A 24,539-nucleotide genomic window follows, 5' to 3' on the forward strand; every position below is an offset into this window, starting at 1 on the left:
GGACCGCTTTTTAAAGTTAAGGCACATCTTTCTCAAACTCCCTTAGCCCTTCCCCATTCTCACGTCCTTTCACCTCACCGCTGGAGAGCTGAAAACGAAAGTCTTCACTGGCTCCTGACATCTAAAATGCACAGGCACAATAAACGTATTTACACACAATTATCATTATTGCATAGTGTACAGAGTAGCACATAATTGGCACCATGGCACTGAACAAATGCAACCGATTTCACAAAGTTGTCTGGAGAAACTGCTTTTTCTTTTTAAAAATTCTCCACATTACAAGGTGCAATGTCTGACTAATTGCAATCTAATATCAACAGTTATTATTGCCATAAAAGTATATTATGAGTCCTCTGCTACAATTCTACTCATGAGTCAAATAGTGGAAACAATAGTAGGTCTAGAATTGCTCATACAACACCATTTGTGCATTATAAACCTTACATTAGATTGTTAGAATATAAAACATCCGTTTTAAATCTTGCAGTCAGATTTCCTTCCAGTTTTAATATCCACAAGTTATAATTTAAAAAAAACCCACAAGTCTCCCTATATTCCTTTTGAATAGAAACTTCTGCACAATAAAAAATACCCAGAATATTACAGTTCAACATAAAAGAAAGGCATGGAAAAACAGAAATAATTTACCTCATCAAAAATATTTGTGGGGAGCTGATGGATTTTTTATTTTTTATTTTTTTTTAAAACGCTGACTATTAAAGCGATTAGTACCATAAAGTTTCAATTTCAAAATATATTTAGCGGAGTGTATGAAAATTAAGAAACCTGGTGTTGGTACACTTTACCTACAACAAGAATACAATATGTACATAGTGAGGGTAGGCTTTAAAAAAAAAAAAAAAAAAAAAAAAAGATGAATAAATGCACGGATTCCTAAAAAGTTCAAGCTGCCATCATGGAGACAGTAGGAAGTGATGGCTAATCCAGTAGCTCTGGCCCACATCTGGACTCAGGCACTCAAGACAGGGCAGCTACCCTGACAGTAGAAGCATCCCTGAATCAAGCTTTTATTCCTGTGCCTTGGCAGACAATAAGCTAAGGGGCCGCAGGTAGCCAAGTAGTAAAGGGGCTGAATTTGCAACCTAAATGTTGCTAGCTGAGTCCCAAGAAGTGCAAGCTTATTCAAAGATTCAAGCGCTGTTTCGCATTGTTTGGGATTGATTGTAAATGTAATAGTGATAATTTGGTATATTGACTGGTCACAGATGGATGTGCCGATTCCAAGAGTTGACTGACAAGACGACGCGGTATTCTCCAAACTGGAGGTGTAGGCTTTGGTACAAGGACTGAAATTCTGACTTAGATGGGCCCTATGCAAAAAAAAAAAAAAAAGCGTGCTCCGTTTTAGGCCTGGGAACCACAATCTGTACAAGCTTCATAAAGCCATTTTTTAGAAAGCTTAGGTTAGGGGAATGCTATTTATTATCAGTGACCCCCCCTCCATAAATATGGTAAATGTTAATGTTAAATGTATGCCACATGGATAGGCAGTTCTCCCCTAGCAGGCCACTTTTACAAGAGGTGTAATCTGAGTTCACCTTCAATACAAGCACTCTGCACAGCTACGATGTGATCAACCCACGTGTTTAGAGTATAGGTTACACAAACGTGAAGAGTTGGAAAAATGAGCAAACTCTCATAGGCTTGTCTTTGGAACGGCAATTTTCCATTTGCCATTAAACAATGTGACCTGCTATTTCTTTCCAAAGCTCTCTATGAATATAACTTAAATATTTACAGTGGAATTCCAAAATGATCATCTTCAAAGAATACACTGTATCTATGTAATCATTTCCGATTAAAACAACTATAATGTCAGCTAGTGTATATAAAATCACTCCTTTACAAATAAACTGATTTTTTTTTGATACAGGTTAATGACTTCATATAACTGAAAATAAATCAAAAACAAAAAAAGTTACTGAAAAAAATGTAAACAATAAAAAAAACAACACTTCAGAAACAAGGCTTTGTACCTCTCCCTCGCAGCAGTGTTACTGTGCCAACTGTTAGTAGTTGTACAGGGCAGGCCACCAACAGGTCGGCGCTAACAGCCGTGTTCGTTCTCCTCCATGCTTATGCTGCTTCTGCGGCTGCTGTCCTGAGAGGCGCCTGGTGAAACGGAGGAGAGCAGGGGATCGCTCACGCCAACTGGTGACAGCGTGCCATCCATCAGGATGTCGTCCAGCTTTGACGCCACTTTTGCTGGCATTCCATAGACTCTGGGATCGCCCTGCTCGGGGTGGTTGTCGCTGTAGCTGATGGTGCCGTCATTGAGGTCCAGCGTGGTTGGCCTGGACGGGTCAGAGGCTGGGTGGTGCCCGTGGGGGTACATGTCCTGGCTGCAGTCTCCCAGGACTGGCTCCTGCTTGATGGCCCGATTGGTGAGTTCTGAGGGGCAGAGTGCGGACGAGGCAACCACCACTAGTCCATGAGCACGAGCCTGCATTTCCAGCTCCTGGATGACACCGTGAGGTTGCAGATAAACCCAAACACACATACAGAAAATAAAGCTTTAACGTTATAAATAGCTTAAGAAATTAAGACTTGTATAATTATCCTATAATCATCTCCAACTTATCATATGATAATAAGCATTGTACAATTTCCCTCCAAAATATATGGAAAAAACAAAAATTCTAAATAAATATCTTTTGTAGATTAAAGATGGGATTTGAATAGTCAGATCAATGTATAATAAACATGCTGTGCCGCGAGGCAGCAACGCTACTCCCTGCGACACCGCGCCGACAGTCAGCGAAAGCTCATTTAAGGGAATACGAATCCCGGGCGTATTCTGCATTGTGCTCAAGTGCGCCCCCGGTGGGGATTACCTGTATCCGTAGCATGAGGTGCCTGTTGGCATGCTCCAGCTTCTTCTGCCTGTTCTCCAGCTCCTTGGCGCGCTGCTGCTCCCTCTGCAGCTTGCGGATGTAGTCCACAGAAGCCTTCAGGATGGTGCCCTTGTTCCACCGCATGTCCCTAAGGAGACGGCAGCCTCAGCAAATACTCGCACGCCACGTGGCAGCAACCCGACAAAACACGGTCGTTTTACCATTCGGCGTTTACAACAATGCAACGCATTGTATGGAAAGTGCAAAATACCAGGTAATGGAGCTCTGATCTACATGTCAAACACTTTCTTGCCATGCACTACCCTATCCTGTAATTGTCAGCTAAAGAGATAATAGGGGGAGGAGAGGAAAAAAAAAAAAAAAAAACACCAAAAAGTTACCAAAAATGGGTGCAGCTGAATTTGTTTGAGATACAGCCGAGTTATAATTTGTTTTGAAAATGCGTGAAACTAACAGACAGTTTTCAACTTACGGATCATTTGATTTTGGAATCAAGGTTCCGAGCTCTTTGATTCGGTCATTGATGTTAAACCGGCGTCTTCGTTCAACTGAGGAATCGGTTGGGAGATGAAGTATTAATACAAGACAGCAGAGCCTGATGAGTGAACAACACCCACTCTTCATCACTCATGCACATACACATGGTCATTTGCTGCAACACACATTTTAAAAAAATGTCTCACCTACCCCTCCTGCAGTCCTGCCACATTACATGAGGGAAAGCCAATCTGATACATAACCCAGTAAATGATGGAACGCCGGAGCAGCAAAGATGTTTTAATTGTTTGGGTGCAGAGGGAAATGGCCGGCTAAAAACTCACTGAGGTTGTGATTGTCCTTCTTCTGCCTCTCCTTTGCCAAGGCTCTCACTTCAGCCTCTGGAATAAGAGAGAGAAATTAATACAGTGTGAAAGTCCTGTAGATACACCAGAACGACATTGCTACATTAATCATTACTCAAGAAGCCTCATCATAATCTACGTCTTTTCACAGTAAAACGATTATTACCTGTCAAGTCCAGTCAGAAAGGCTCATAACTGAAAAACCTGATACAGATACAAAAATCGTCCTGTATTTCAAAGACTGGCCATTGGACCCACTCATAAGAAATTAATAGTGTATTTTGTACAGATTTAGTGAAAATATCACATATTGTGTGCAATACTATGTACATCTTTCGTAAAAACATGAATTTTCATTGAAAGTTGACCTTAATGACTGTAAAATGGACCTGTGGGCACAATTTAGGAGAATAGCATAACACTTTTTAGTAAAGATCAAAATTTAAGAGATTATTAAAAAATGAGTACATCATAATTATTGTTCAGCAGAATAACAAAACACTCTCTTGAATACCACTTAGTTTTTTCTACAACAGTACAGCAGAATTTCCATTTCACCAATACAAACAAACGATACTGTTTTAAAAAATACAAGTTCAGTTATTTATTTTTAAAACTAAACACAAAGGAATGTGGAACACGTACAAAGCTTGCTTTCAGCAACAAAAAAAAAAAAAAAAAAAAAAAATGTTTTAATGTTTAATATCAAAAAATATTTTCAGAGCAAATATAATGCGTCTAATTACAGAATACACTTGCATGGTTAAAACAGGTATAAATGATGGGACATACCTACTGGAAAGCCCTCAGGCCTTTGATAGTTTTCAAACTTGCCACAGGATCCAGACTTGTCCAGCATGTGCATCAACGCCGGAGCTGGGGTAACTATTTGGCACATTATATTTTCGTTGTGTGTTTTGAATTGCACACAATATGGATATATTTGCATTACGGGCCGTCTACATAAAAAACCTAGGGTTCAACTGATACACAATTAATACACGGCCTTGTTTTAAAAAGTGCAAGGGGGTATAAATAATTTATTATTGCGAAGCATTTGGAAGACATTAATCATATAACACACAATCCAACATGTACTTCTCCACACTTTACTTTTCATAAGTCAATAAGTGTTGGTGGACTTCTGCTTGCCTCGAGACGGCAAAACGCATCCTGAGCCAATCCGAAACTGAAATGTGGAGATAGTCCTCTAAGGCTTCTGTTCGCGCTCATCTTCCTCGCCTGCATGTTGTTCTAAGACGACTCAGAAGAGCAAACTGCGCTGGAGGGGAGACGAGCGCTTCCCAGCCTGCAGCCTACGCTATGCACGCAACGGGTGGTTTACCTGAGAGTTCCCTTTTGATGTTGGACAAATTGGCAGGGCAGGAGTTGCTGATGGAGAGCCCAGGGGGAGGCATGCCCTGGTTATTGTACAATTCCAGGAGACTGCCGGACACCGGGATCTGCAGCAGACCAGGTCTTTCAGTGCGAGCGCAAAGAAAAAGAAATGCTTCTACCGTCTCAGTCAACTAAGTAACATAACGTGAACATCTGGACAGTGGCCCTGGAACCCATTCAGAACTGATTCTGGACTGGCACTTCTCTATAAAAAGAGGGTGTGATGCATCATCAAAAACCACAGGTGTCCTTGTGCTGCAGTGGCAAAAACCACAGATTGACGAGAACCAACAGTTTAGACTACAGACTGCTTCGTTTGGGACAAAACAGAAATCATGTGTGCATTGAAGAGCTCTAAGGCATGCTGGGAAGGTGTGATATAGAGACAAAATTAATTAAAAGAGAAACACAATATACTTTTGACGCCCTTTAAGGATTTACTTGTTTCATTGCAGTACTGCCTTGATAATGATTACGTTCTTGTATATGGAGCCGGAGCGTTTGAACACAATGTTTTAACAACTTAAGTTTTACTTTGGAACAAAGAGACGTTCTGTATTAAAGACGAACTGCTCATTCCCTCAGTCACGGTCCTTAATCAATGATCGTGTTGCCTTCCGCTGTCGTTGTTCTGATTTTTCTATGGTAAATGGCCCAAGCCAGCTTTTCATGTGTATTAATCTCTTGCATGAAATAGTGGTCTCTGTTTAACAGCTTTCTTTACACTGACAATATCGTTATGCTAAAATGTTACTGGCAATATTAAAAACAACCAACATTCACTTTTTCCATTCTTGCATTTTCAGTCCTGCTTATATATGAAAATTCTTGCATATATTAGTACAAAGCTAAACAGTACAAATGTCAGTCTAAACAATACCGTATTTGCCATTTGAAGACTTGGATCCATCAGTCCGAGGATATCGTCATTATAACTCGATTCCAAACTAATAATGTCATCAATAACGTCGTCCATCTGGAATAACAAAAGATAAAAAAAAAAAAAAAATGCCTTTGATATGTTATCTACACTGTCGTCTCGAACAAATTTCCCTTACTGCTTATACTTTTTTTTGGAAAAATAATCAGTTGCTGTTCATTTAAATACACTAAAATCAACAAAGTCAACTGTCTTATTTGTTTGTCTTATGCCTTTGTTCAGCGTTCTGAGTCACTGTCTGAGAAGAGTGCTCTGTTAAAAAAAAATTGAATTGAACAAAGACCACTGCATAATTTACACTGGTCAATAATTTAAACTACAATATCCTACAATCCTTTTTTCACTGCCTGTAAACAGCACCAACATAACCAGTGTGACCTATTAATCTGTTTACATAAAGCATGTCAAAATCAATACATTTTCATTTTGTAATGCATGCAGTTAAAACAATTGTTTTTGAAAAAACAGTGCATAAAAGTGACAATCAGTTGTATGAAAACACAACAACATTTTGGATAAAAGAAAAAGTAGATATAAACAGGTTTAAGATGAATATTAAGGGGAATGATGGCAGGGAAGTGGCCCAGCTGAAGGACAGGGTTAGGGTTCCACTTCTCCATACCAAGGTCTCCTATGGACTCTCTACTAGAGCTATTGGTCGGAAACAGTTAAATTGTTCCGGATTTTATTTTGCAAGGATTTTGACGTTAAAAAGAACTGTCATATTATCTAAATGATAAACATTTAAAATGAGCAATTTTGACCAACATTTGTTAAAGACACATCAAGAAAAAGAAAGTGCACATGTTATTTCGAGCCGGACACACACACTGCTGACCCTGTCTGCGGTGCTCTGTGCGCTCCAGAGGTGACTCTGTCCTGTGTGCTCTACCTCTTTCTCACAGTTGGAGTTGAGGGTCAGCAGAGCCATGGGGCTATTGGGGGCACTGTTGCCCGGTCCTGGGGGCATGCCCCCGTGCTCCGTGGCCTGGTTGGTACAGGGCAGGCTGACAGATTGGCTGCCCAGCTTGTTGCCAAGGGTGGTGGAGAGGTACTGCTTCACCTGCTGCCGTTGGGCTTGCTGGATGTGGTACTTGGTGGGGTTCTCCAGGTGCGTTTGGACCTGGTCAAGAGATGAATCCCCACAATGGAGAAGGGTTAACATGGATCACCCCTTTTTTTTTTTTTTTTTTTTTTTTTTATTGTAAGCATTAAGGTGAAACATAAACGTGACTTTTTAAAACATATTAAAGCATATCATGGCTGTTACTCTTTGAATTTTTTTTTTTTTAAACTTTGAAACATATAAAAGCCTGTTGCTGTATTTTAGCAAAGTAACAGTGCAGTTAGAATAGAATACACGGAAAGAAACAGATGCATGAAAGAATTTGTGATTAAACCTCTTAAGACATAGACCCATCAATGATCTCTGCAGTCATCTTCTATTGAATGATTAAGAAATAACAGCTAATGTAATAATAGAAAAAAATTCTTATTCCGATTGCAATACTGACACCTGTAAAACAAAAACAGTGGCAACTATGAGTAAACTAAAGGGTTTACCTGATAATGACTGTATTCAAGCATCTCCAGCATACTGAAATATTTGTATTCCGTTTTTAAATCATATAAAGTTTGCACAGTAATTCCCTTTTCAGATGGCGCTAGCTAGACTGCTGTGTGTTATATGAGCTTTGTAAATATGTACAGCACACTTCAACTGAGGGGTGGAACTTCACGAGGTCATCTTATTAAAGAAAAAAGAACTTATTAGTTATGCATGTACAAAATTAGGAAGAAACATAGAGAACCTTTCTGCTCTTGTGTTGATCTATCGGAAATAAAAATTTGTCTTTTTAAAGATGTTTTGACGTCAGTATCTGTGTGCCACAAAGAGCTCATTCTGGGGTCTAGTTAGCGTCTCTAAACTGACACTAGCTTCGGGCAAGAGACTTCTTCATCTTTCGTTCCACTACTCTAGTATAAAACATTATTTGTTCTTAAGGTCTAGCACACAGTCAGTGGCATTGTTGTTTTAGAACAAGGCAATGTAAGAAAATATAAATCCTTACTATTTTATGGGTACAATTTCTGTTAGTTCATATAGTCCACTAAATTGGCAATGGCCTCATGAAGGAAAAATAAAAATGAATAAAACTGACTGATACTATTCTTTCAATCAATTGTAATATTTTTAAGCTAATATTTTCAATATATTTTATCTAATAAAATAACAGAAACCCATATTGTAACTAGTATACATATACAGCCAAAAATAATGTAATGCAATACTGTGATCTAGCTCTCAATTCCGTTCACTAACTTTAGAAAGAAATCAACAGCTAATGTATGAAATTAAGACTTCGCTGTGGATTTACCGTATTCCTCTTACAAAATCTCACATGAAAAGTAATTATATACAATTAAAAATGATTACAAGACATAATAGTGGGTTTTAAAGGTTATTCGTTTGACCTTTAGAGACATTTTCATTACTACATTCTCAGAATAAACTACAAAACGAACATTGTACCGATGGAATGCTTTGGAACAGCTCCCTAAATCCAGCTTCAACGCACCATGACTAACTGCAGCAGCAGATATTCGATATGCCTGCCATAACGTTAAGTGCGCATTCACTGCCCGGGGCACAGATGAGCGGTCCTACTGGAACAGCCCTCAGCTACCTGTGACATTTCTGCAGAATGCGAGGCTGCTCCCTACTAACGTCTCGAAGATGTAACCACAGCGAAAGGACTACCATAAAGACGTGGATGGCAAAATGTCTAATCACCAAAGGGAGCTTCGTGAAACAAACAAGGAAACTTGTTGTTTGAGTGCCAGGAGAAGAAGCGCAGGGAGGGATTGAAGGGGCTTTCAGACGACAGCGCCGAAACATGTGCAGACGCCACACGTGCAAGAGCTAGTCAAAGCCCAGCATGGTGCAGCCGCCGGGAGGTCATGGCCCATTGGTCAATGCCAGAGCCAGTGCAGCTAATCTTTCCAAAAATTCCCTCCTCCCAAAAGGGGGGAGAGAAAAAAAAAAAAAAAAAAAATCTTCCCCTTTGAGAAACTCTTCCATTTTGCAAATGGTAAGGGGTATTATTTCTGTTAAATTGGATATTTTTTATCTTAAGTAAAACTAGCATTCATACACTGCCAAACTCTCAATAAGCACACACAGATGCACACATGTATCTATGAACACACGTACACAGGAGTCTGGGTGTCGACTAACTCTTATTCAGTACTACTGATATTCCAAACACAGGATTTCTTTAGAGCCACTACAGCTTCTCATTATGATAACTGCGGCACAAGAAATAGAGATCACTGTTCTACAGCCGTAGGGGTGCGGTGGTGCAGTGGGTTGGACCACAGTCCTGCTCTCCAGTGGGTCTGGGGTTCGAGTCCCGCTTGGGGTGCCTTGCGATGGACTGGCGTCCCGTCCTGGGTGTGTCCCCTCCCCCTCCGGCCTTACGGCCTGTGTTACTGGGTAGGCTCCGGTTCCCCGTATGGGACAAGCAGTTCTGAAAATGTGTGTGTGTTCTACAGTCAAAATAAACATGAATATGCCCCAACAACTTGCAAATGTTCATGTTGTGAAGGAGTCTAATTACCATTCACATTTTCCGTTTGGGGACCGAAAAATATTATCGGTAGTCCTTAATGTAGTTAGACACACCCATTCCTCATATAAAGGACGAAATTTGTTCTGTGAAATCACTTTGTTAGCCGATTTCCTGTTGTGAACGGGTCCAATTACCATTATTTCTTATGAAAAAGTAATCCGTTCCAAAAGTGAAAGTCACCTAAAATTAATAAAAATATAAAGGTATCTCTATGTATTACAATATTAACATAAACATATTTTATAATTTTTAAAACAGGAATTACTCATATATTGTCTTTCAATGTTACATTTTCATTCATTCATTCGTTCATTCATTCATTCACTACCAATGACCACTTCTTTAATGCAGGGGCACAGGGGTCTGGAATGTACCTGTGAAACAAGGTACCCACTGGATAGAGACATTTTGATAACTTGGCTCATGGATGGCCGTGATATGAAGAAATAAAGTTCAAAAGATTATTGCTTATGTCTTTCACTCTGCAAAACCTGCTGAAAACTATGCTGCTATAAGATCCTCCTTTGACTGTAAGACTAAGGCTTTAAGATGGTCTAAAAATATTAAATTTTGTTGCGATTCTTTGAGACCCCTTGATACAAGGGTGACTGTACTGTAACTGCATTTATTTTTATTGATCAGCCTAACATTACTTTTTATAAGCAGAGCTAACGCAAGTTTATTTACATTTATTCATTTAACTGATACTTTGCCCCGAAGAAACTAATAACGTTAAGCTACTTATAAATATTTACCCATATTATACAGCTGAGTGATTTTTACTATAGTAATTTACACGGCCAGTACTGTGGTTTCTGGCACCCCCAGGCAAGAATCAATCCAGTCCCTGTAGACTATTTCTCTAGATTAATCCAAGTACACACACACACACTTTCAGAACCGCTTGTCCCATACAGGGTCGCGGGGAACCGGAGCCTACCCGGCAACACAGGGCGTAAGGCCAGAGGGGGAGGGGACACACCCAGGACGGGACGCCAGTCCGTCGCAAGGTACCCCAAGCGGGACTCGAACCCCAGGCCCACCGGAAAGCAGGACTGCGGTCCAACCCACTGCGCCACTGCACCCCCCCTCTAATCCAAGTACACATACATATATTACTACTATTGTAATATAGATAGATAGATCATAAAGCATGGAAATAAAATTTGATTTTATGAAGAAAATGGTTTATTAAATGAACATTATATATGAACAGAGCACAGATTTATACTGTTACTACTCAAAATTAACTGAAACTAAACTTGTTTTCAAGGCTGAACTTTGTTAAAATAGATACAGTATGTATTATTTGCATAGAGTGAGTTTCAAACAAAATGTTGTCTACAAAATTTCAAAGACACATGGCAGCGATGATATGATTATAAAATGAAGCAGCAGACCTTCTCCAACTTTCTAATTAAAAAGTTTTTATTATTCATTTTTACAATTTTTTTTTTTTTGGATCACAATTTTAAATTTTAAAATCACAAATTTTCAGTTTTGGTAGTAAAATTTGGTGTCCCCAAAAGACAGTGCCCATAGGTTACTGCCTAGGATTGCCAAATTATAAAATGAGCCTTGGCAATTTACAGTACAAGGTATTTACCGTAAATTTCCAGGACTCGTTTTATAATCAGGGTAGTACAACAGCAGATATGAATTAAACCTGGGTCTTTCAACTGCAATGACAGCAGCCCTAACCATTACACTACCTGCTGCACCCTTTTACATATATTTTCCCCAAAAAAAAAAAAAAAAAAAAAAAAAAAAAAATTGCAACACTCTTCCTTTTAATTCCAGATTTCTGTTTGCCTTAATGAAGAGTGACAGTTATTCATTAAAGATATACTCCAAAAACAGAATGTCCATGACATATACACTGCAAGAAACTATGTTCTTATGACCCTTTCAGATCTGGACACGTACTGGATGTTGCACTAGTAGCTAAAACCTTTAAATTGCACACGCTTCGTGCAATGGCAGTTACACACTCCTTTTTATGATCAAACTACAACAGCTAGACTGAGTTGTAGGGCTGAACATTGAAAACGCTGCTTAACCTTTACTGCTCCAGTTAAAATACTGAGTTACATCAGCCAAACGGAAATAACTGAATCGATCGATCTCTTAAAATTTTATCTTCTCTCACATAACCATAACCTATGAACAAAAAAAAAAATTCATTCTAAATGTAGTTTGCATTTAAGAGAAAAACTGTTTACTCAGTCAGGAGATTATATTGGTGCAATATTTGGAAAAAAATAAACAGTATGTCAAGTATAGATGGGGAGCAAATTACTGTATATTACTGTCTAAAGTTACTGTTTTAATGTCTAAATAAGCCAGGGAAACTGAAAACCTGAAAATTGCAAAGCAAGAATGGTGGGGAAAAAAAAAAAAAAAAAAAAATCGTCCTCAAAAATACAAAAAGCATACTAATAACATACCTCCTGCACATGTACAGTAATACAGGCAGGAAGTGTGCTGTGTGGCTCCTGCATGACTAGAAAGAACCCCTCCCGAAGCCAGCTTTGCTCATCTCCTAGCCCATATTCCCCCCCAGGTCCGCTCAGCCTTTAAGAAGCACTGTGTGTTATCCCTTACTCCCCATCCTCATCCACTGATAAAGGCCTGATATTTTTAGACCGCCCTTGCTGGCAGGGCTGCAGGCTATGTTCACTGCCATTCACAAACCCCTGCACCTCTTGAACCCACAGGCAATCGGCTAATGCTGAAGAACAGACTCATACTAGTCTTCGTCCACGTGGCCCTGAGACTCCAGGATGGCTGCACAACTAAACTTAAGCACTGCGGAGTTTCAGAAATGCATACATTTATAACAATCACAAACAATACATATCTGAGTAATTACAGCCCTTTCCTTTCCAGGAAATGTGGGTGGTTTATTTGAAAGTTTGAAAATGCATATGATGAGCTGGGGAATGCAGAGGGTGCAGTTTAATTATTTTTTTTTTCCTCTCTCTAATTGTTAGATTAAATTATTATGGATAATTTTAATTTTTTTTTGGGGTGTGCAAATAAGACAAATGTTGTGGAAATTCATTTGTTGAACACAGTTTAATCAAATCACCTGTAACCACTGGAACAGAGGAAAAAAAAGTTCTTTTCACCTTATCAGAGCTCTGGCAAAACAGAGCAAAAAACTCAAACATTTAAGTTGTGTAGCATAAAAGAATTATACCATTATATAGTTTACAAGGACATGAAAAGAAGCAAACTTACAAAAAATATGAATTTCTAACCAACTCTTACAATAAAGGCAAGCTGTACAGTATAAATAGGAAAATGGAGTACAGCAGAGTTTTAGCAAAGCAACTACGCCTTCATATTTGTGCAGTATAAGGGGATTATGCACTGCGTTTCATTCTTTATCAATAATCTACTATCAAATGCAGTGCCACAATAGTCCGGAACCTATCGCAGAATGATAGGATGTGAAGCAGGGTACACTCTGAATGGGATGTGAATACATAACAGGGCAATTAGAGAAACACCAACACAAAGGGCAATTTTCCATTAACAGTTGAACTGAAAGACACTAAGTGTAAGAGGAAACTGGAAACTTTTTTTTTTTTTTTTTTTTTTTTTTTTTAAATCAAAGAAGTGTAAAGTTTTACATTACAATAACATTTATTCATTTAGCAGATTCTTTTTCCAAAGCAACGTACATCTCAGAGAAGTTGTTTAGAAGGAAAGTTTAACTGTATTTATGCCTAGTGAAACGATAAGAAGCATCCGTGACGAGAGAGAAACTAGAGCACTCCCTGGCAAAGAATTGAGAAGAAGAAAAGCGATAGAGGGAAAAAAAAGTAATGAATACGTGGTTAAAATGTACCCTTGAGGTAAAGAAGGCAATGCATGTTGTACCAAAGGGCAATAGGCTATTGTGAGAAGAAGCCCTATCTAACACTGAACAGTGACTTTCAAAACACATCTTGCTTATCAAATCACCCTAGGTTTTTTTTTTTTTTTTTTTTTTTTTTTTTACCTCTCCTGTCCAACCATGCAAAATAATCCTCCTAATTTCATCAGGGCAGTTACAATTTCCAGATCCTCATACTTCAGATTTTACAGGACTACTCACTAGAAACTGCAGCTCTGCCCACCTTACGTGAACCTGGCACTATGTTCCCTGGCGTTTAATGCAATTTGAGCCCAATAATTCATGGACTCATGGTATAGCCTCATGCACAGCATCACTTATAGACCTAATGAACCATTCCACGTTCTTTTTTCATACATCAAAAACAGTGAAAGATTACAGTGATTAAATCTGCTTATCCAGCACGGCAGGGGAAAAAAAAAAAAAAAAAAAAATTTAAAAAAAGCTTTTTCAACCCTATATCACAAAATGGAATTCTTTGTTTCGCCTGTCTCGAAGAAGTGAGACATCTGCTGTGAGGCGTGAAATTGGCGGATTGTTTGAACTTAATCCTTCAGGTCTTACCATTCCTTCATTTCCCTGCAACAAAATAAGCGCAACAAAGAAAGCTTATGAGTACATTTTTTAAAGCATGCTTATAAACTGAATTCAAAGTCCACTCCTGTCCTCTGAATGATCCTTCCACAAGACACAAAAAAAAAAAAAAAAAAGAAAAAAAAAGGGTAAAATATCTGATGCAACTTCTTGACTCTAGCAAGACGTGCAGTCTGCTGGCAAGCTTTTCAGACTCTGCATATTTGAGTTAGCCATTTTTTTTTATGCTTATGTATTGAGTTATGCAGAACCTTTCTATTCTTGTTCCAATATGAGGACAGAAATGCTCCAGTGTTGACATTCAATGGACCCCTGGCTTCTCCACTTCAAGCAAGATGACTTTCTCCATGGCAGATGCTCAACAGACTAAGCGTGAAATACAAGGTTATTTCTCTCATCTTATTGTAACCCCTACCTCACAGAGTCTGTGCTTACATTTAGAGGCACTCATAATTAGAAAATACTTGCACATTTTATTATATTCCATTTAAGATGACCTTTCTGGATTTTTTTCCCTGATGGAAAACAAGAACACAGAGACACAGACACACACACACAATTCCATGGAGGAACAGATTGTAATGTCACACTTGTAAATATAAAAGAGTATGTTCATTCTCTGTGAAATAAACACGTTTTGCTACATTATGTGCAAGCGCACTGTTTATGGTCCCTTTATCTTGTTCTCAACTAAAGTTTTGCTTTCAAAATTTCAAGTGCCAAGCTAGTTACATGCACTTTTATGCTTTATTTAAGATGAAGCAACATAATCATATCGGGAAACTTGTGCACCTACTGTGGAGACTGGCATCAGAGCAACAGCTGTGAATAATCTCAAATCAGGGCAAAAGAAAGCTGAGAAGTAAGAAAGTAAGACACGGAAAAAACAAGGGAAAAGCCTCACAACTGTGAGGAAGAAATAAAAGCAAGGACCGATCAGGGGTGTGTGAACTTCCTTGCTTCTCATTGTGCCTGTAGGTTGAGAGCTGCAACAGCTAAGCCTTGCCTCCCACGACGGGGAATCCACAGTCCTGAACTGAGTTTTGTCCCACATAGTTGGAGGAGACATAACTGAAATAAAACTCTGGGGAGAGTGTTGAGAAATAAACTGATCAACACTGAGCACTGCTAAATCTGAATGAAGAAAGAAATGCTACCTACATAGTACAAGTCAAAGGCCTGAGTAGAGCTGGGCAACCTGGGCAGTACCTGTTTGGGACAAACTCGACCGAAGAGTGGAAAAGAAGTGAGCCACAAGTGTCCTACATCTCTGGGAACTTCTGCAGAAGAACTAAGAACGTCAGCAGCCCATTTTCTGTTCAAATTTGTTAACTGAATGCCTTGCAAAAAGACTATTTTGAACAAAGTGTATTCAAACTTTTAATTTGTATCCATTTTTATACACTCGATAAAAAACAGACATCTGACCAGCTCAGTTTGGTGTTTTAATTATAATAAATAAATAAAAATAAATAAATAAATAAATGCTTTATCACTAAAAATAGAAGCAAAGGAAAGGGGAAAAAAAATTGTCAGTGAAACAGACATTCTCAGACAACATTCAGAATACTATTATTTACAACAATTTACAATCTATTTAAAGGCTAATTAAGAGCTAAACAGTTTAACTGAATGGTGCTGTTTAAATTATAGCAATTTACACTTCAGTACAGAATCACTGCTCATTACAATTCATTTTGGTTTATATCTGTTAATGTACCAAAATTCTATAAAACAATCCAGCTGCACAAAAGGACAAAAGTGCAAAACTGTCAGGTATACACTTCTCAAGCTATGAAGTTCAAAAGATATTTTAATAGTAAAGAATAACAATGAGAAAGACTGATGTAAACATGTTTCACCTTTTTTACTACTTCTGTTACTTATTACTTCTTCTTTTAGGAAGCTGCTTTTGCATCAAACTTTCCTAGCACACCTTATGGCGGTGACAGACATAGCATGGGAAGGTTATCATAAACCTTATCATAAAAGTGATAAAAAATTAAGGGTCAAAGGTTATGGTTTACTGCTGTTGCCTCAGGTAAGGCGCTAAAAATATTCAAGCCAATGGCATCGAAAATGACTGAGAAACCCTTGCGAACACACAAGATTGAGTTTTATGTGTTTTTCTTGATGCAGATCAACACAGATTTAAATGGTGTGTGTACACAAACTGTAATGAAATGGAAAATAATTTGTGATCTCAAATTGCTGACTGGGTTTGAAAACAATGGAAGCCTCTGTTTCAATGACTGTTGAGTGTGTCTAGTAATGGAGCCCTAAAGCAATTTTTTCTTCTTTTCCTGAGTTTAAATAAAAAAAAAAAAAAAAAAAAAAAAAAAAAAGAGGCGCTTTTCCTGTAGACTAACACATATTTTACACTAACCGCTTAGCTGCTGAGAAAACCGTGACACGCATCTCTTTCGCCAACACATTGTGCCTCTAACATTAATCGTACCTCAAGCAGGAGACATTTTCCAGAATGTTTCAGTCATGCCGAAGGGGCAACACTGTCCAATTTTTAAGCCATTTAACAAAACCGTAAACTTGAGGAATGGCGAACAATAGCAATAAACCACTGGGGTCTCACCAAGCGGTCCATGACTGCAACCTTGTCTCTGGGCAATATTCCTTCTGACAGAAGTGATGCAAACAATTTGGCCCCACAGAACCGCTGGTCATTGCTTTGTGGATTGATGATGGCCAGAACCAGTGCGTGTTCTAATATGCTGCGATACTTTTGACATTTTGCATTAAAGACCTCAGACTAAGGACTGGCAGTCCTCTCCCTGGCATGCCACATGTAGGTTCTATATTACAAGCAACATACTGATTATTCAGACAGCAGGTAGCATAGCAGTTAAAGCCACATCCTTTGGACCTGAAGGAATCCGGTTCAAAGCCCACCTCCTGCTGTGGTAACCTTGAGCAAGGTACAGTACCTATCCTGAGCTGGTGCACTTAAAACTAACCAGCTGTATAAATGGGTAAATAACTAAGTTGCTTGATAGTGCCAGTCATTTTTTGGGAAAAAGTATCAGCTATTTTGACAATTTCCAATGAAAATTAGTTGAAAATGCACATTTTGATTTGGCAAATTTTGAAGCTGTCCAAGTCCTTGATTCCTGATCCTCCAATTCCCATAGTACAAACACATGTGATCCAGGTGAATTGGTGAGTCTATATTGTCAATAGTGTTTGTTTGCATAATTGCCCTGCAATGGACTGGCGTTCTTTCCATGGTGTACCCAGTCTTGCATTTACCAGGATAGGATCCAGAATACAGTGACCCTACATTAGGGAAAGTGGTAATCGGTAATGGAAGAATGAATAATTGAATGAGTCTTTGAAAAGGAAAAGATGAACCGTCTGCATACCCAGTGGAATGCTTGAGGGTGACGGTATCCAAGAAGGGCACTCTCATCCTTCAAGCTTTTGAAGTGGAAAAAATTAAGGCGTGCCACATTTTGTCTGCTGTATTACCATGTACAAATCATGTTCAATACCCAGAGCTTCATTCTGAAGACGACAACATTTTAAGTGTTCCACGTGTCCTTGGCAACTGCCAGCAGTTATTAATTGCTGAAACCAATTGATTCTGTGAAGAAAACTGATTTCAATGTTATCACGTACTCCTATCTTGGTTTTTCACTTATGTGATCACCCTAAATATAATATTTACTAAAATATTTGTGTGCTTTCATTGAAAACTGAATTTTTATATGAACTGGAGGACAGCTTTCCTATTATTCAACTGATCCCAACTCCAAGAGGTGAGGAGCCAGCAAAATTGTGTTTGAGGTTTTGTACATTTTGACTATGACTCAGCTGCCTCGATTATAGCAGAACAACATCCGCTTGAACCTGAAAGCAGCCTTCCTACAGACAACCCATGATCCACAAAGGCAGTTATAAAAACTTAATTTTTGAAAAACTAACAGTTTAACGTAAAATGTGGCGTTAGCGTGCCAAGTTAGGTCATTTATGTGTTCATTGCTTGAACAGCAAACAACTTTAAAGGGAGTTCTCAGAAAACTTTTCTGAGCAGATGAACAAATGTGGCTTTTTATGAAGACTTGGGTGAGGGGGGTGGTGGTTTTGACAAGCCATTAAACCCAGTGTAGAGCACTTCAACCAAGAGCTGGCACACAATGACATAGCATTATCCAGTATTAGAGAGCAAGGCCTGCGGCGCTAAACTCAGAAGGTCATCATGACCACAAACTAAACAAGCGCAACCATGCAGCCTCCTGCTTTCATGCGGCAGTACTTTATGCCCTGCCTTATCTGATGGTATTTAAAAGTCATCCGCTTAGAGTGCATTTGCTCTGATGCTCACTGGAAGCCAACAGTTGCAAGCACTGTACGGTAGTGTAAATAAATGAGCTCCTTGTGTGGTCTTCTGCATGGATTGCATTAATTATCAATTACTGATTTAATAAAATAAACAATCATTTTAATTTTTAAAAAGTTCACGGAAGATTGAAAGATTTTTCAGGTGGTGATGAAACCCTTAAAAATATATTAGTCTATAAAGCCATGACATTTGCATTAGATATTGATTTCTAAATGAGAAATTCTTTTACGAATATAGAATGCCAGATGTACCAAGAGACACCCCAAATCTATAAACAGACAAAATAGGAAATCCTTTCTTTAACAAAAGTAAATTAATTGCCTGTGTAATCAACACTGTATCAGTGGTGGGTGACACAAGCGAACAGATTTAACGGGTTTGACTATACATATGTAGGATCAGCACGGCTGGGTGGAGAACAGTACGAGTGGGAGAGGTAGCAGGTCCCTAAAACCTCCAGGAATGGAGATCTGTCACATGAAAAGAAAAAAAACACCTTGTCTTTGTACTGTAAAAAAGTTGGACAATAAAGTGAAGAACCTTCTGTGTCCAAGTTAATTCAATCACATGTCCTGTCAATTGGACCATGTTCTTCTCGCAAGTCTGAAAGGCTTTTGTCCCTGTGTATCAAACATTCAACAAAGGAATTCATTTGATTTCATATCTACAAAAAGTTATGACATTTTTGGTTACCTACAAAACCTACAAAACTGCTACTGCAAATACCAAGTAATATCAAGGGGATATACAGTATAGCAAAGGTTAATGGCCTTCAGTCTCAATAACCGAGGAAGACACTCACTAGGCTAAGCTGTACAAAATCTGAATTGGAAGTAAGAATATATCCATACATAACATTGGATTTCATCGAAATTGAAATAAGATTAAAAAATCCTGAGAAAAAAATCATACACAATGCACTTCAATAAGAATGTGATTGCAAGAATGATAAACACACATAATAAATATGCTTAAAAAAATAAATAAAAGCTGGCTATTTAAAAAGCAACAGTTTTTATACAATTCTGAAAATCACAGATGAATTCTGTTAAACTGACAAAACGCAAATGCCGGTTTATTCTACTTATGCACATGTGAAGTGTTCTTGACACTATTTATGTCCCATGACACATTCAAACCACTTTCAACAATACTTCTGTGTTTAAGCAACGTTTACGCTGGTATCGGGAAAATATACGACTGCGGAATCGTGGTGAAGCCTAATGTTCCTGAAGTATGCCATGGAAGGAAAGTAGCGGGCCTAATTATGAGCATTCTTTGTTGAATTAGCGTTCAGTGTGAGGTCAGACAGTGCTTACCTTTGTCTTGATCCATAAACCGATCCCTTGCTTATTCTTAGAGGTCAAAGGTTATTTGGCTAATTAAAGAACCAATCGGTCTTTAGCCAAATTCATCTGAGCTTAATGTTTTCACTTTTAAGGTCCAGCAGTTTCCCCTGGCAGCACTAAGCTAATTTCGCTCGCCTGCGTAGCTCTGTGAGCGTTCTGCTAATCGAGCCGCAGACGGGCACCCCAAGCCGCTTCGCAGCGCTGGCCAGAGCCGCCCTTTCCTCTCCGTAAATCACACAATCGAAATATGTGCTTAAGCCCCTGCTGAATTAAAAGAATTTCTCAATTTATCGCTTGAAATCTGTGGGATATTATATCCAGAACTGAGAAAAAGAGGGCAGAGCTTCACAGATGCTGAAGGCATGAGGGAACGCAAAGTGTGGAAGTTCCAGGAATCCCTGTGCTGCGTACTGCCAAACTACAGGTTCATCACAGATTAAAAGAGACTGGTGTATACAGCATGGTCACTGGTCACACTAATAACTTGCTGTGAACCGTATCAAAACATGTTTACAGTATCATTATGAAACTACAGCTGTAAGGGATGACGCAATCTTTAACTTTAAATTAAAAATAAATCAGAACTCTTACCGCTTTTGAAAAGAATGCCGCTCGTGCAAAGCAACAGAAACTTTTCAATTAAGCCAACTTGTTACTTCAGAAGATTAATATATAAAATACTAAAACACCACTGTAAAATACCACTAGGAGCATACCGATCATCCCAGTGTAATTCATGTATCTTAATTTAGCTTTTTTCTCTCTCATAAATGCGATTTATTATAAGGATTTTTTTGGCTCTATGATTATTGTGGAATTTCATTTCAACAAAGCCCAAGCCCTCTCGTCACAATTATTCGTCATTTTCCTCCACGCAACTTTACCTATAGTTACCTATAGTTATTAAGCCATTTAGACTGCTGAGTAAGCTTTTACTGAAGCAGTTCAGGGTAAGTATCTAGGGTTTAGCTTAGCTTTTCAGCAAGACATGGGACTTGAACCTCCAAGCACTACACTATAGGTTCTCAGAGAAAGTGCAGGAGAGATACATTTATGTTAGCTATGCTCAATTTTACATGTCTCATGAATCTTGTAAAAAGAAAAGAAAAAAGCAAAACCATCAATTTTTAAGTTCTTAACTGAAAACGTGCTATAATGTCAAAACACAAGGACCTGCTACATAAATGTCACTGATGTAGTCTTACTGGATATAGAAGCAGCATAATATGTGCCTGCAAAAGCCATTCCACATGTTTTCGCTGTCTTTCTTGAAATTTGGTATTTGAGACATTGCAACCATCCGGTTCAATAGAGAAAAAGGCTCTCACTGCAGCAGCAACACAGAGGTTTCACAGGTCACATGAACCCTAGTTCAGGCGACTGCTGACGCTGATAGGGTATCAACAAGTACATCAACCAGTATTAAGTGCACATTCTTGTGCCATTTCATCCATTATTTATTATATATAAATCGGAAGAAAGACAACTTCGAGCACAAAGCAGGGGCAAAACAGACTGCTGGGTACTGGGAGACCAAAACACAACAGCAACAGTGCTCAATGGAGCAACGTACAAGTATCTGGAGGACATGTCGCTAATAGTCACTCAGCAACAAGTACCAACCTCAGTACCCAGTGAGGTTATGTGCATGCAAATTACCTCCTGCAGGATTTCTTTATTACCCATGCACTTCAGCCTCTATCATCTGAAAGTTTTCTCTAACATTTCACAGCATGACGAAGGTGAATAGTGATGTTTTTGCACCCAAGTGCAATTAATACAAGTAAAGACAAAGCCAATACTACGATACTACTGTTACTGCAAACCCTATTCCAGCAGTGCATGTATCCAGTTAAAAAAACCCATAATATTACTTTCAGAATCCACAAATTTCCACCTTATATTTTAACACGTGCCGAATTTATCATAAAACTTAATTTGCCCTTAACATAAAAAAAATGGTCCCATTCACAATAAAACCTCTAAGTTATCAAGTAATGTTCGATGCTTTAAACAGGTGTATGCTACATTAAACGTACATCTCACAATAATAAAGCAATGTTGTTCTTCCTTTTAATGAAATTCAACATGCTGCAAAATTCCAGAAAACCCTGCATGCACTTATACTATGCAAAAATACATGACGTTTAAAAAAAAAAAAAAAGAGAAAAAAAAAAAAAAAGTCAACAAAGCAACTCCCTAATGCAATGAGGAAGTATAAGTTCTTAAGAAAGGATTGTTGAATATTTCACCTGGTTCTTTGCCCAAAGATCTCTTGCGCTCTTCATTGTTATCATTGAAAATGCCAGTTCATCAAACAGAGGAATCTGTAAAAATTTTTTTTTTTTTTTTTTTTTTTTTTTTTAAATTCACAACGCAACCCCTTACCAAATGCTGTTAGCCGGGTGTGCTTTCAAAAGCGTAATAATTGTGGAAGTCATTTACACGCTCTTCTCCTCATGGCACTGATGTAGTAACAAGTTTGTAGTTTCCCCAACTAACAAGGCATCAAAGCTATGAAAAGACGTCAGTGTAGCTGAGCAAATAGGATTAAAGATGGCTAATTCCGAAAGGCTGGAAACACAGCATGCATTAAAGAGGAATTCTCTCTGAAAAGATAATCCCCATATGGATTTTAACAAACTACATTCTGCTGTGCGGTGGCACGGTCACTGAACTGAGCTGTGGAGTTACTGTTCAATATCAGGGAACACTTCAACAGTCCCTTTTAAACACCTAGGAGTGGAGAACGCATCAGGATGCGGGCAAGCGGCACGCCAGAGCATGGGATGCGAGCAGGCGGGGCAGTCGGGGACCGAGGGGCTTACCTTGAGCACCTCCATGGGTACCTGGGCAGCTGGGGGGAGGCAGGGCGGCACGTTGACGTTGATGGCCGGGGTCTGGCCACTGCTGTGAGGCAGAAATGACGAGGCCTGCTGCCTCTGTTGCTCGCGGCGCTCCTGCTCCTGCAGCTGATCTCGCATCAGCTGCTGTCGGAGCAGGATGCGTGATGTCATCGCGGAGGTGCTCAGCGGGGGCTTGGAGGAGCCATGCTGGTCGGGAGGATTACTGCAGGCGCAGCCACCGGCAGAAGGGGTGGGAAGAGCAGCAGGAATGCTCCGTTAGGACCCAATTGCCTCGTACACATGGCACCTCCCGTCTAAATTATTCTAACTAGTCAAGGTTAACCGGAGAGGTGAAAAAATTAAGTACGATTTCATAAAAACACATGAAGGTCTCACACTGAAACACCCGATGAGTTGAATTTTTGTGTCACGTCTTGATGTTTTCACACGGCAGATCACTGCAAGTTATTTCCATACACAAAGGGTTGCGTTTGTTTTGTGGTGTCAGGTTTTTGTACCTGATTGAGGTTATTTAAAAGAGCGCCATCCGCAGAGTACCAACGTTGTGCAAAGCTGACCTGATCTGGGATCGGTAACACCTATGCCTGTGGCCAGCTCAAGAGGATTCATGTGACTGAGCGTGGACCACACAGATCTTCAAAGGCTGGGCCTCCACGTTGGCAATCATCTATTGGAGGGTGGAGGGTGGGGAGGGGGGTTCTGGGCTCAAGGTGTGCGCCACAGTGACGCTCTCCCAGGACCAGGATCCACGACCTGCGTATATGTTCCCCAACATCCCACGTTTTATCGGAAAGACCCCAGCTGCTCCGAGGCTAAAACAATGACCCGTGTGCCCCAAACGCAAATCCAGTTTTGTGCAACTATTGTCAACGTCTTGTCTGCAAGCTGAAAGTCGCTATTGTGCAAGCTTGAGGGTTGTGTAGGGTGGCAGCATGCTTTCGGTATAATACCACTCTCCTTAAGCAGCATTTAACATCTTAATCTTATTTTCTTATGGTGCAGGATATCTGGCACTGGGAGAAATCCCCTTAATTTGGATTAATTCGGGAGAGTGCTTATGAGCAGCTCTCAGGGAAGAAAGAATGGGGAGAGGGATTTGGGATTCTGGAATCTTTCTTCTTACACATGCTCTCTGTCTGCCTTCGTACCAAGTTTAGCACCTTATTCCCAGACAGAGTCCTTCTCTCCCCAAGAAAAAGGGCTTGGAACAGGTTAAAGGGGCTGTCGACACCAGGCATTCCCCAAAAGACTGATCCTTTTGATGAACCCTCAACAGAAACTTCCAGCCAGCACAGCTGCGGACTAATCGTACTAATTAGCCGGTCGAACCAGACACAGCCTTGGTCCACAGCAACCGCTTGGCATTGGACTTCCCATGTTTAATAATCTTAAGAGTCTTGTCAAATATAATCATTGCGGGCCTGGCCCTCGCAATCTGGAATCTGATTCATCTCGGAATCTGAGGGGGCAGAAAAGGGACCTTTAACTTAAATGTGACAAATACTCGAATGTCTCGTTCCACAGGTTAATCTGTACTTCGGCGGTGGATTATTACTCGAAGTCGTGGAAAAAAGAAAAAAAAAAAAAAAAAAGTGCATAAAGAACAGCCTTTTGTAGTGCTGCCCCATGTCAAAACCTCAGCTGAGAAGCAAACGTCTACTCCAGGAGAAATTCTCGAACAGAGTGCATTTATTCTATATGCAGGCCACTCGCACGCTATATTACACTCGTGCTCAACGACTTCCCCTTCTTATCGAACTGCATTCGAACGTACCGG

General features: G+C 39.5%; 1 protein-coding gene across 12 annotated transcripts in view; it reads right to left on the reverse strand.

Moving 5' to 3' along the window:
* Positions 1 to 734: 734 nt before the first annotated feature.
* LOC108940304 (microphthalmia-associated transcription factor-like) overlaps positions 735 to 24,539 on the reverse strand; it is a 40,515-nt gene continuing 16,710 nt past the window's right edge. The window contains exons 2-10 of one of the 12 annotated variants that reach the window (XM_029248822.1): positions 22,724 to 22,964; positions 6,952 to 7,182; positions 6,000 to 6,095; positions 5,067 to 5,184; positions 4,514 to 4,606; positions 3,701 to 3,757; positions 3,352 to 3,427; positions 2,859 to 3,006; positions 735 to 2,482 (exon numbers count right to left, since the gene is read on the reverse strand). In XM_029248822.1, the coding sequence (XP_029104655.1) occupies positions 2,072 to 2,482; positions 2,859 to 3,006; positions 3,352 to 3,427; positions 3,701 to 3,757; positions 4,514 to 4,606; positions 5,067 to 5,184; positions 6,000 to 6,095; positions 6,952 to 7,182; positions 22,724 to 22,964 (1,471 nt within the window). In that variant the 3' untranslated portion in view covers positions 735 to 2,071. Of the gene's footprint in view, positions 2,483 to 2,858; positions 3,007 to 3,351; positions 3,428 to 3,700; positions 3,758 to 4,513; positions 4,607 to 5,066; positions 5,185 to 5,999; positions 6,096 to 6,897; positions 7,183 to 7,622; positions 8,072 to 22,723; positions 22,965 to 24,539 lie in introns of those variants that run through there. The other 11 variants (XM_018762368.2, XM_018762420.2, XM_018762375.2 and 8 more) reach the window with 11 other exon arrangements.

Source organism: Scleropages formosus, chromosome 2 (genome assembly GCF_900964775.1).
Source record: "Scleropages formosus chromosome 2, fSclFor1.1, whole genome shotgun sequence".
In the NCBI taxonomy this organism is placed as follows: domain Eukaryota; kingdom Metazoa; phylum Chordata; class Actinopteri; order Osteoglossiformes; family Osteoglossidae; genus Scleropages; species Scleropages formosus.